Source organism: Nesoenas mayeri (genome assembly GCF_963082525.1).
Source record: "Nesoenas mayeri genome assembly, chromosome: 5".
NCBI lineage: Eukaryota > Metazoa > Chordata > Aves > Columbiformes > Columbidae > Nesoenas > Nesoenas mayeri.
Genome location: NC_137548.1, coordinates 32,462,087 through 32,474,519, shown reverse-complemented (window position 1 = coordinate 32,474,519; position 12,433 = coordinate 32,462,087). Strand labels below are relative to the sequence as shown.

General features: G+C 39.0%; 1 protein-coding gene across 1 annotated transcript; it reads left to right on the top strand.

The window, feature by feature from the left end:
• Nucleotides 1–8,448: 8,448 nt before the first annotated feature.
• ZNF770 (zinc finger protein 770) lies at nucleotides 8,449–10,629 on the top strand (the record flags this gene model as incomplete). The annotated part of the gene is made up of 1 exon (XM_080345499.1): nucleotides 8,449–10,629. One exon carries the CDS (start codon nucleotides 8,449–8,451, stop codon nucleotides 10,627–10,629), a length of 2,181 nt encoding a protein of 726 aa, XP_080201625.1.
• Between the last annotated feature and the right edge of the window lie 1,804 nt (nucleotides 10,630–12,433).

Here is a 12,433-nt window from a genome sequence, read left to right as displayed (position 1 = left end):
TATGAGATGTATGTCACAAATATTATGCACTTTTTACAGCTGGGAAATTCACATCTAGAAGGCCAAGTGGTCCTGTAGTGTTTCCAAGCTTTCAGCTATACTCTGTCCTAGTCCACATCTTAACAACAAGGCTTGGCTGTCTTTCAATGAAGTTAATGAATGATAGTATGCTATTAAAGTAATGATCAACACTATTTAAGTTGTTTCATTAAGCATTTAAGCTTAACTGCAAATAAATTTTGTTCTGTAGTGTTAATGTTTGGCTTGTGTGTTGCAAACTACGTCAGATATTTAGAATCACTGGGGATGATTTGATTTCTAACACTGCTAAATTAAGAGGTAGAGATTGTTCTACAGGCAATTGCTTCTAAATGTCAAAAAATGCATCTAAAAGTTAGTATTGTAGAGATACTGGGGCCTGTAAAATTATCTTGTGCTTCGACCTGTAAATGCTGCCGACTTCTGTTAAATTAATGTATGCAAAATCTGTGAGTAAACAAGTTTTTATTTTTAATATAGAAAAAGGGTATCTATCTGTATTCATCAACAGTGGGGGAGAGGTGATTGCATATATCTTCTGTCCAAAGACAGAATTATGATTATTAAATTCTATGCTTTATTATTGTTTAATCAGTGGGGACCGTAAGCTGCAAAACAGTGAAAGATTACTGATTCCTAGGTTAATTCAATCTTTTCAAAAAGAGACACATGAGTTATTTGTCTGATTCTGTCTTTCTCAATGTTTCATTGCAGCTAAGAATTCTGCTCCAAGAGTGAGGAGCATAAGACTGGGCAAGGATGATGTCTTCAGCACAATCTAACTGACAACTGGGTACCTACATCCTTACTGGGCTTGTTAGCAATCTGCAGCGAACTTAAAAGGTCAAAACCAAATAACATATCCCAGATAGGAAACCTGGGTGAAAGCTTATCTCTGCATTACAGTCATTGACACAAGACAAATCATGGGCAGATCTTTTGTCGCTACTTTGTGAGCAGGATGGATTTAGGTCATGCATGTGTTGGAAAAGAAAGATGAAATTTCTCCTTCTAAGCTACTTGAGTTCCTCACTGCCACCTGGTTCTCAGCTTTCTTACACCCTTGACTTCCAGCAAGCTTACCCAAACAGTTTTGAAACTACCATGCTGTTGGGAGTTTACTCAGCATACCTGATTGCATCTTGAAATCCCAGTAGGGCTGAGAGAGGAGGCTCAACACACCAAGCAGAAAGACAATAAAAATTACTGCAGCCACCTCTTCTGTTGGACACCAGAGAAATCCCGTGGAGACACATGAGCTGTTCTTTTCCAATGCAGCTGCTCTCTAGGACAGTTTCTATGGTATTTCTCCCTGTTATACCGAGGGGGCCACCCTTCCACTGATTCAAATATTTGATTTGTTGTGTGTTCTGTTCTGCTCTCTTCTATTCCTCCTGCTAGGAGTCAGATCTTAACCTCAGTCATCACACAGAAGTGGAGTCTTAGAAAAAAGACAGCTGAAGGAAAAGTATGAGTGAGCTGGTACTCCTGTTTTTCTAAGAAATCAATGCTCCACATGCAAATAATTATTTTTGTTTAATTCCAGTCTGCATAAACAAACAAAAGAAAATAAGCAAACATCTTAGGAAAATGCATCTGTATTAAAAAAATAAACCTTTAATACAATAGAATGACTTATTTTGTCTTCAGTGTTGCAAATTCATTCACAAAGATGCAAAGATGGCCTAATCAATAATCAATTATCTGACTTTTTAAAGACGGGTTTTTATGAGTTTTGGTGGGTTGTTGTCTTTTTTTTTTTTCTTTTTTTTTTCTTTTTTCTTTTTTTTTTTTTTGAGAGGAAAGCATAAAAATCATCTACTGGTCTACTGGCCATCTATAATTCCTGGGCTAGGGCAGATCTCTTAAAACTAAACAAAACTACAGCCAGTCTTTATGTGAAAATTTTGATAAAGAGCTTAAGATTTGACTTATAGAGTCCATATTGAGCTGTACATGCAGGTGGCTGAGTCAAAACTCTGGTGACTGAAGATTTTTTGTCCCAATGGGGCTATTAACCTAACAAGCATCATCCATGTCCTTGTTTTTTCTGAACAGGCTTTTATGGTGAATCTCTTACAATTCTCTTACACTTTGCCATCTGTGTGTTCTTTTATGAGTGAGAATCATAGAGTGGTTTGGGCTGGCAGAGGCCTTTGAAGATCGTCTAGTCCGAGCCCCTGCTGTGGGCAAGGACATCTTTCATTACATCAGGTTGCTCAAAGCCCTGTCCAATCTGACCTTGAACACTTCCAGTGATGGGGCATCCACAACTACTCTGGGCAATCTGTTCTCACGTTTTGCCACCTCATCGTAAAATATTAATACTTCTTCCTAATGTCCAGTCTAAGTCCACCCTCCTTCAGTTTAAAACTGTTGCCCCTTGTTGACCCCCACTGTAGGTCTTGGTAAAGTGTCTCTCCCTGTCTTTCTTATAAGCCCCTTTTAAGTACTGAAAGACCACAATAAGGTGTCCCTGGGGCCTTCTCTTCTCCACGCTGAACAACCCCACCTCTCTCAGCCTTTCCTCACAGGAGAAGTGTTCCAGCCCTCTGACCACTTCGTGGCCTCTTTCGGACTTTCTCTAACAGGTCCACCTCTTTCTTGTGCTGGGGACCCCAGAACTGTACACAGGACTCAACTGTAAACAGTTTCTGTCTTTTTTGGGATGTTCTCAGCCCTTTGACAGCTGTTCCTCTGAGGCAACCCCAGACAAACAGTGCTCACTGAGGGGGTCTGGTGACTGCAGAGACGCCCATGAGCCACCACCATTGCTTGATCCCTCTTTCCTGCAGAGGAGGCAAAACTGTGAAACTGTTGCTTTTGTGAGCACCGTACCGAAGGTTTTTTTAGACTTCCCAGGGAAATGTCTATTTCCGCCTGTCCTTCCGGGCAACATGTCCCAGCCTTTTGGGCAGCTGCATTTGGCTTTTGGGTGCATTTATCACACAGCCGGGTGATTCCGCCAGCATACTTCAGTCGCAAACCCTGCAAATGATGGGAATCGGTTATTTGCTTTTAGGACGCTGAAGCAGAAAACGCGTCTTATTAGTAGAGAATAACGTGTCACCAGCGACTAATAAGTCATCAGAATCAGAGGACACTTTGTGCCGGACAGAAACAAGCGCGGATGGTTCAGTCCCGGCCCCGGCCTGGCCGCAGCCCGGCGCTGCCCTCAGAGCGGCGGGAGGTGGGGCCGGATTGCGGGGGGAACGGAAAGCTCCGGGCCCGGGTTTCCCGGCGTCCCGGTGCCATCCGGAGGGAAGAGTTTAAGCGGCAGCAACCTCAGGAGGGATGAGGAAGGTGGAGGTGCGGTCGCTGCTTTTCCAGGTGTCTCCTTTGTTCGTCCCCGGTCCCCACTTGCCGCTCTTCTCCGCGGCCGGCACCGCTGCGAGCTCCGCCGGGGCCTCGAGCCGGTTACGGGCCCGGCGCGGCGCTGAGGCCGCCAGAGCAGCGCGTCGGGGCAGAGCCCGCGGCTGTCGCGGGGAGCAGTGCCGGTGCCGGGCTGTGCCCCGGGCTGTGCCCCGCTCGCCCCGCCGGCCGGCGAGCGGACGCTGCGCGCCGAGGGAGCCGCGGCGGGGTCGGGGGCGGGCACGGGCCGGGGCGGCCGCAGCAGGGAGCCCGCGTCCTGCTGTGCGAGCGCCGGCCTCAGCTGCGTGCCTGTCCGCGCTCTGCCTTCCCTGAGAGCCGCCTCGGCCTTTCAGTTTTTACCGGGATTTACGTGTGTCCTGCTGGGGGGAAGGTGTGTCAGTCCTGAGGGTCTTGGGCTCCTTCAGCAGAACTTCGGTTCTTAAACCAGCCCCGCTTCGACGTTACGTGGCTTTTGGTTTTGCTTCAAAAATCTTCTGAAAAATACGTGGAAAATAAGGGAGAATTAGATGTGTTATCCTTGAGGAGCCATAACGCTTGACGTTAATTTCTGTGTAACTGCAGGTGGAGGTTACATTTATGGTGCCGTTTGTCCCCCCCATCGAGGCAACGTGAACTCTTCCCTGGGGAGAGCTGGCGGGGGAATCCGGCGTGCACAGCGATCCGAGCCCCGTCTCTGCTGCAGGCTGCGCCTTTCATACATCAGCAGCTACATTCTCACTTGTCTGTGTTGCAGTTAATGTTACAAGAGGCACGCTGTATTTTTTCACACATTTATTATAATTACTTTTTAAGCATTAGCTTATCTCATGGTTCTGAGCATATACTAACAACAACGCGAAGGAATCCTAAGGCAAATTTGGAGATTGATGGAATTTTCAGTTCTTAAGTGGTTTGTTTTGAAGTATATTAATGAGTCATAGGAAAACAAGCCAGAATATTCATCTTGTATAGGGTCAGTTGTATGGGTGTGGGAACTTGAGAGATGTTTGTCCAGCCTTTCTTGGACCAATGTTGAAGGCAGAGCAATCTCCTCACACAACTTATTTGTATGCTGATTAAGAAAAACTTTGCAACTATAAGAGCAATAATGTACTTGAATCCTCTCTGCTATAATTTGAATCCATTTCTAGTCACAACTATAAATGACTTAGGGAACAGCTTGTTTTTGTTTTCTTTAAAGCTCGTCTTTGGTTTGGTTTGGTGTTTGTTTTTTGTTTGTTTGTTTGTTTTAAATCAGGTCTCTGCTCTTTTATCTTAAACATTTCCAGTTACTTTAATCTTTTCCTGGATATTATGCATTTAAGCACAGATCATTCTTGATCCTTTTCTCTGGACTCATTCCAATTAGCTCATATACTTGACTCAATTTGAAGGGCAGTATTCAAGACTGGGTAAGAGTATTGCAGCTGAATTCTAGACAGTGGTGAGTAGTATGGAAGATTTATGTGCTATCAAAGCTTTACTTCTGTTTATGCATCCTGGTATGCATGACATGCTCGCTGTTGGCATATTCAGCTTCTGATCCAACTTAGAGGCCGGGTCTTCTCTGCATAACTATAACCTAGTAAGTTGTTCCCCTTCCAGCTGATTATTCCTGCCGAAATAGAAACATCTTGCATTTCTTCTTATTAAACTTATCTTCCTGTTTTGTGTTTTCAATTTGTTTGTCTTGTTTGTGTTTAGTTTTTTTAAAAAAAAAAAAAAACCTGCTTAGTAAACACTGGATTAGAATTCAGAACTCTGTACTGTCACTTGTAGCTTGCTTCCACCTGTAATATTAGTAAACATAATATTTACTTAGTCATTAAATAATACTAGACCTAGGAGGGTCCTCTGTGATCTTCAATGGCCTGTGTTACTTCTTGACTCTCTTCTTCTGCATGACCTTGCAGCCAAGATGAAGATAGCGTCAGTTTTATATTAAATTGGACATATGCCACAACCTAAATCCTTATCACATAGGGAAGTATGTTTTCTGACTCAAATTAGGACAAACCTGTGTACTTCCAAAGCTGGCAGGAGACAATATTCCAAGCTTGTCTTTTGTTCTTTGATCTTTAGCAGCAGCATGTTTATTCCTTAGATGTACAAGGCACAGAGCACCCTGAAATAGATGTGGAGAAGCCTGTCCTTAGTAAATAGGATTTGAAAATATATTTGGGCCACATGGTAATGCCCATCTTGGCTCCTTTCTTGTTGCCCTGTGTCCCCTAAGTTTACCTCATCTGAGCCTTTAGTCTTTCACAGGGCAAGAAGACCACAGCAAGAAGCTCTGCTGTGCTTTTGGCACCTTGTACTACAGAGCATTTTACTCATTCACCAGGCAAAATCTTTTAAAAATGTATAAGCTAAAAACAAAATCCCTTGTGTAATATGCCACAGCTGTCTCTTACTTTGGATTTTTTTTTCTTTGCATGTCACTATACTGTTTGAGCACTTTCCTGATGTGTAAATGAGATCTGTATGACAGTATGTTAACTAGAATTCGGCAGTCTTCACAGTTCTTTCTCAGGAGGTTTTCATTCTCTGCTAATGGAGGCTGCCTTGAGCTGTACAGAAACTTCCAGCATAGCAGAGAAGCTTCTCTCCTTTTCTCAGCCCACCTGTCTCTACCTTCATGGTAGCACAAACTAGAAAGCATTTGGTGTCACTTAATCCCTCTAAACTCCCTGCCTTCACATGATGTGACAACAATTAGGAGGAAAATGGGATCTCCTAAGAGTGTTGTGTTTTCTTGCATCTTCAAAAGAGACTGAAACTGTGTAGCTGTTAAAATTCTACAGGAAAAGAGAATAGGAAAGGAAAAAATGACTTTTTCAACTGCTTCATGGCATTGATAAGACCTATCCTGAATTATTTCAGTGAGATCAGGTAACGCATCAGTATATTAACAACTGCATCTAAAGTGTACATCCAAATGTTACTTAGTAAGTCCTATAATTGTATAGGAACTTATCTATTAGAGGTGGAACAAGCCCACCAGATGACCAGGCTTCTTACCATTAGGCTTAAGAAAAAACTTGATTCACCAGATATTTTCAGTCTTCTGTGCATATGTCTTGAGTCTCTTTGTACTGTGCTTTGAATTGTGGTAGGCTTTTATTCTTTGCAATGACTTTGAATGGACTTTTCAGATGTTTCTGAATTCTTCAAAAATTAGGGACATTAGCTGTTTGTGAAGAGACAGGGCTTTGAAGAGATACTGAATAAGTTAATTTTTATTTTGCTGGTATGTAGAAAGAATATACAACTTGTGAGTTACAGTATCACAATACCACAAATTATAGTTAATAGAAATGTATTGTTTATCTCAGAGTTATTACAAGTCCTAACTGTTATGCTGTTGCTTTAAAGTTTGCTCCCTCCATCCCCTTTTTGTAAGGGTAAATAGGTAATAATGTAGACTTATTCTGTTACTCTTACTACTCTTGTGGATGAATAATTAATCTATTTTAGATGCTACATTTTAGGAAGGCTGTGACTAATTTAAATTAGTCCAGAGACAAATAAAATGACCAATCAGTTGGTTTTGTGTTTGGTGTGTTTGTTTGTTTTAAAGTGAGCCTAAAAGCAATACTTAAAAAAAACCCAGAATTTTCCTAGTTTAAAAAAAAAAAAAAAAAGAAAGAAAAGAGTCTTTGAGTGCATACAGTTGTGACAGAGAACACTTTTCAGTTATTTTCCAGGTTTATGGGTAAAAGACAGTCATAATAACTTTGTAGTAAAGAAAGGCTCAGTTGAGTGGAAGGAGAAGCTTTATGAGAGGGTGATGCACTGGAGTGGGAACCCTGCTGAGGTTAAGGAACCTCCTTCAGCAGAAGTTGTTAAGACCACTTTGGAGGCTGTCTAGATGTGAGCTGGCTTCACAGTGAAGGGCTTGGACTAAACGGATGCTTGAGGTCCTTTCTTGCTGTTCCTGTGAATATTTTAATAACTTTTCATGCACCTGGGTGTTTGCAATGTTATCATTTTTTGTTAGCAAGTCATTATGCCTTAGCTGTGACACAGTTGCTTGCCCAAGTGTTTTTTTTCTTTTGAAAATTTAAGGAAAATTAAACCAATGTCATGACTTTGATTTAGACTAAAATATTCATTAACATTAATTAAGATAACAACCTCTATATTTATGATGACTTCAGAGTATACACATGGATAGGTATCACAACTCTGATATTCTAACTCTGTGGTTAGACAGTGGACTTAGCCTGTGTTCATCCTTGTTTTGGGGGTTGTCCTCATTCTGGTTGTAGTTTATGTTTAATATGTTGCTGTTGGTGACTGGTTCTGGTGTTTGCTATTTTGAGATAAATCAAAAATGATTACATTACTGTTTCTTCTGGATATAGTTGATAAGATGCGGAAATGTGAATAGTAACTTTATACTTAGTTTCAATGTATTGTTAATTTTTACTTCTCACTAACACTGTGTTCCTTTAATTTTTATTCCTGATGTCCAAGAATCCCTAGTTCTTCTCTCTTTCTCTCATCTTCATACATATTATATGTGAGAATTAGAATTACTGCTGTAGGGGAGAGATGTGTTACAGTAAGTTTTTGTGGATTTTTTTTTTTTTCTTAAGAATATGCTTTATTTGTATATAGCCTAAATATAATGTAGCTGAACTGTATATTATTTGGAAGTAACATGCAGGACTAAGCAATATCTGCATTACAACACAGATGACTTAAACTTGTTTGTTTCTTCTGTAAAATATTCTGGTTTTTTTCCGTATCGTGTAACATAACGAGTGATTGTTATGAGGAAAGCATTTTAAGCTAAGTTAAATTGGAAGTATACTAATCTAGATGATTTTGGTCTCATGTTGAAAACAAGATAAACTTGGGCAAATATGTATTACCATCAGCCAAATAATGCTCTCTTTCTTATTTTAGGGACCTGTGGGATTTAAGAATATCTCTTCTAAGAAAATTTGCTGCTTCTCTACAGCCTTCCACATTAGTATGCAATTGATTATTTCACTTGAAATTCCTATTTGAAGAAACTAAGAGGAGGCGAGGTGTAATTACTTCTTAAAAATGTTAAAAGTTCAGCAGTGTGTAACAGCTGACAGGATACCCAAGAAAAAGCCATATATTTGTGACATTTGCTATAAACAGTTTGAAACTCCATCAAAATTAGCTAGGCATTATCTGATACATACTGGTCAAAAACCATTTGAATGTCATGTATGCCATAAAACATTTAGGCAGCTAGTCCACCTGGAGAGGCATCAGTTAACACATAATCTGCCTTTTAAGTGTATTGTTTGTCACAGAAACTTCAAAAACTTAGTAACTTTGCTAAAGCATCAGCAGCTTCATAATGAAAATCACCAGAATGATACCAAGCAAGCAGAAAACACTATGAATTTTCAGCAAGACAGGGTCACTTATGGCATATTTCGGTGTCCTGTGTGCTGGAAATCTTTTACAACTGAAGAGATGTGGATGTTGCATCGGTGCCTGAAGGCAGATCATCTACGTGGTGCCAGAAGGATAAAGAAAACTCATGCTTGTGAATCGTGTAACAAGACATTTCCATCAAGATCTAAGCTAGAAAGGCACTTCCTGATTCACACCGGCCAGAAACCTTTTAAGTGTTCTTCATGCGGTAAATCTTTTAGACAGTCAACACACTTGAAAATCCATCAGCTCACACACACAGAAGAAAGGCCTTTTCAGTGCTGCTTTTGTCAGAAAGGGTTTAAAATACAGAGCAAACTCATGAAGCACAAACAGCTCCATGCCAGAAATAAGGCTTTCCCCAATATTTTATACAAAGCAAAGACTCTTAAATATCCCAGACCACAGAACCCGTTGGAAGGAAAGAGGGATGATTTTGAGAATGCTGACACTTTTGAGTCGCAGGAGAATGACCCACATGATGTTCATTCAATTTATATTGTACCCTTTCAGTGCCCAGCATGTGAGCAGTGTTTTGAAACAGAGCAGGTCCTAAATTTGCACAAATGTTATCCAAGAGATGGCAAAAGTTCAAGTAATGGTACAATAGCATGCAGCCGCAAAGTCAGCATGAAAAATAAGATCCTGATGAGGCTGAAGCGTACCGGAAGAAAGGGAACAGATTTTTCTCTGACTGACAGGAAAAAAATAAAATCAGGTCACTTTAAAAGCGCTGACCTGCTTGCAGCTAGAGATCAGCGTTCTGATCAGCATGCTTCCACTAAACCTTTCAAGGATTGCCATGGCAAGCTTGACATGCACAAGGCACTCGGTAATCGGATGAAAAGGACGTTTGCTGTGCCATTACCTTGGCAAGAGCACCCACAACCTCTTGACTTTGGAATTAATTTAAAAGGTATGCTCACTGGTGAAAGCATGTTAAATGTCGGTGGTTCACTGCATACTAAAGATGACGCTTTTTATGGTTCACCAGATGATGGTTCCTTTGATAATCCAGAAGTACTTCACTGTGCTTTTTCAGCTTCTGCTAAAAATATACATAACAGACACAAAGTGTGTAAATGTGACAGATGTGAAAAAATCTTTCCCTCTTCATCCAAACTTCAAAGACATTATCTTATACACACGGGACAAAAGCCCTTTGGCTGTAATGTTTGTGGGAAGACATTTAGACAGTCAGCTCACTTAAAAAGACATCAGCTCACCCATACTGAAAAGAGACTGTATAAAAGCCCTGTTTGCCAGGTAGAATTTGAAAACCTGAACAAACTTTTCAATCACCTGGGAGATCACATTGAATTTAAGTCTTCTCAGCCTGTGGGTTATTCTCAAACACCTTCACAGGCATCTGGCTTTCAGGAATTTGAGCTGATTCAGTCAAACCAAGCAGCTGAAATCAAAGTTGAAATTGAGTCAGGGGACTTCGTTCCTGACACCAGCAGTAGAAACACGCAGCCGTATTTGTGTAGTAAATTGTTGGAAACAGAGCAAAACTGTTACAGCTATTGGCATGATTTTTCTGAAGGTAGTGAAAAAAGTGAAGTTGTTAACAAATTGTATCAATGTAGTATCTGCTTTAAAACTTTCAAATCACCTTCTAAACTTGAAAGACATTACTTAATGCATGCTGGACAGAAGCCATTTGAATGTTTAGTTTGTGGTAAAAAATTCAGACAGGCCCCACATTTGAAAAGACATCACCTTATTCACTTTAAAGAGAGCTTAAAGCTGAGTTCCGCTGAGGAACAACCAGAGAATTTATTGCTTTTATCAAAACTAGATAATGACCTATGAAATTATATGTTCAGACTTCTGCATTATTATTATTATTAAAAGGTTAATGTTAGACTGAACAATTGACTGAAGGGGATTATATTTTTATCTTAATGGCATAACCTGGTGAAAAGTTAATTACTGTCTTCAGAACTATCTACTTGATATAATTTGTGACAAATGTGATATTTAAAACAAAAAAATGCAAAAAAAGCTACTTGCCATTTCTTTTCCTAAATTAATTTATAAATACACATTCTTACTGTATTAAAAGTGTTGCAGCAATCTGCAGCACTCCAGGAATCAGATATTTTAAGTTACACCTTTTCCCCTATAGTATTTTACTACGTTAGGCTGTCTAATGATAACTATCAGAAAAGCAGAGAGAAAAAGGTAGTTTCCAGCATATAGAGAAAACAGTCCTCTTACTTTCTTCTGGTTCCCTATATGTTGCACACAAAGGCCACTTACTTAATTTCATACTTTTCTAAAAAAATCAGTGTTATTTTTAGATAAAAGATACAAAAAAGAAGTAAGTAGAAAAAGGGGAAAAAGTTTGAGGAAAAAATGTTGATGTGGCATTATAAAACAGATAATAGAAAAAATTTAACTGCTTTGAAATGTTCTTGGAGATCTATGGATAAGGAATTAGGTCTTTTTCCTTTTTATGATAAAATATTAATGTAAGTAGACAATGCTAAAATAGGGTTTATAATCAATCCATTTTGCCACTTTATTATCTTCACTTCTTTTTATATCCCTTGCATTTTCGAGGTTTTTTTGGCCAATTCATAGAATACGGAACTATTTTTCTACAAGAAAAGAGAACAAGAAATCATCATTACCGTTACAAATGTGCTGACTATCTGTTCCAGGTCTCCTTTCTTTCTAGTGTACATATTGCACCAGTAAAAGAAACGTTCTCTAAGATGTGGTAATAACTCAGATGAGCAGTTTTAGAAAGTCATGCTCCTGCTTCATTAAATATAAGACACTGAAAATTACTTTTAGCTCAAATTAAGTAATTCTGATTTTGTATTAATAGAATCTGTAGTTATACTTTCTGGTAAGTAGAGAGCTTTGACCCTTGTGCCTGTGAGGCTGGCAAAAAGTGTAAGTGCAGTGGAGCTTTATTCATTATGAACAAGAATTAAGTTTCAGGGTTTTTTTCCTCTGAAAAAAACTACTCTTTAGGATATTTTCCTTTGTTATGCAACATCTGAATATTTGAAACCTGAAGTTTTAAATCATATTTCTGAATTAACATATGTGTAAGATATCACATGTTCTTTTCACTATTTAAATAGATATGTATTTATTAAAGTAAAATGGTTTTGATTTTGTTTTTTTTTTATGTGGTTTATCTAGGTTTTGCTGTGGCATGAGCTTTGCAGTATTTGGTGTAAATGAAGGGAGTTTCTATTTTCACACATTATTCTTTCTCATTTTCAGAGAGAATAAAAGTAGGAAAGATATTCAGAAACAGTCCATAGTTACTATGACCTTTGTATGACAGAATAATTCAATATGTTAATAATGACTATAGTTATATATTGAGATTTTTTTTTTCTCCCTATGTGAATTGTTTCATATTGAAAGACAGAATATTTTATAAAATGTATGGAAAGTGTATTGTAGAGCCCTTTTGAAATATTTGTAATAAACTATTTTATTTATATGGTACTTTTGTTGTATACTTTGTGTGCAAGCCAGTTTTGAAACTACACAACATTCAATGAGCAGAAAAGTTTAATTCTACATATCAAAATAACTAACTTTGCATGTTAGAACAATAGGGTTTGTTTCGGATATTTTTTGTTGTAGC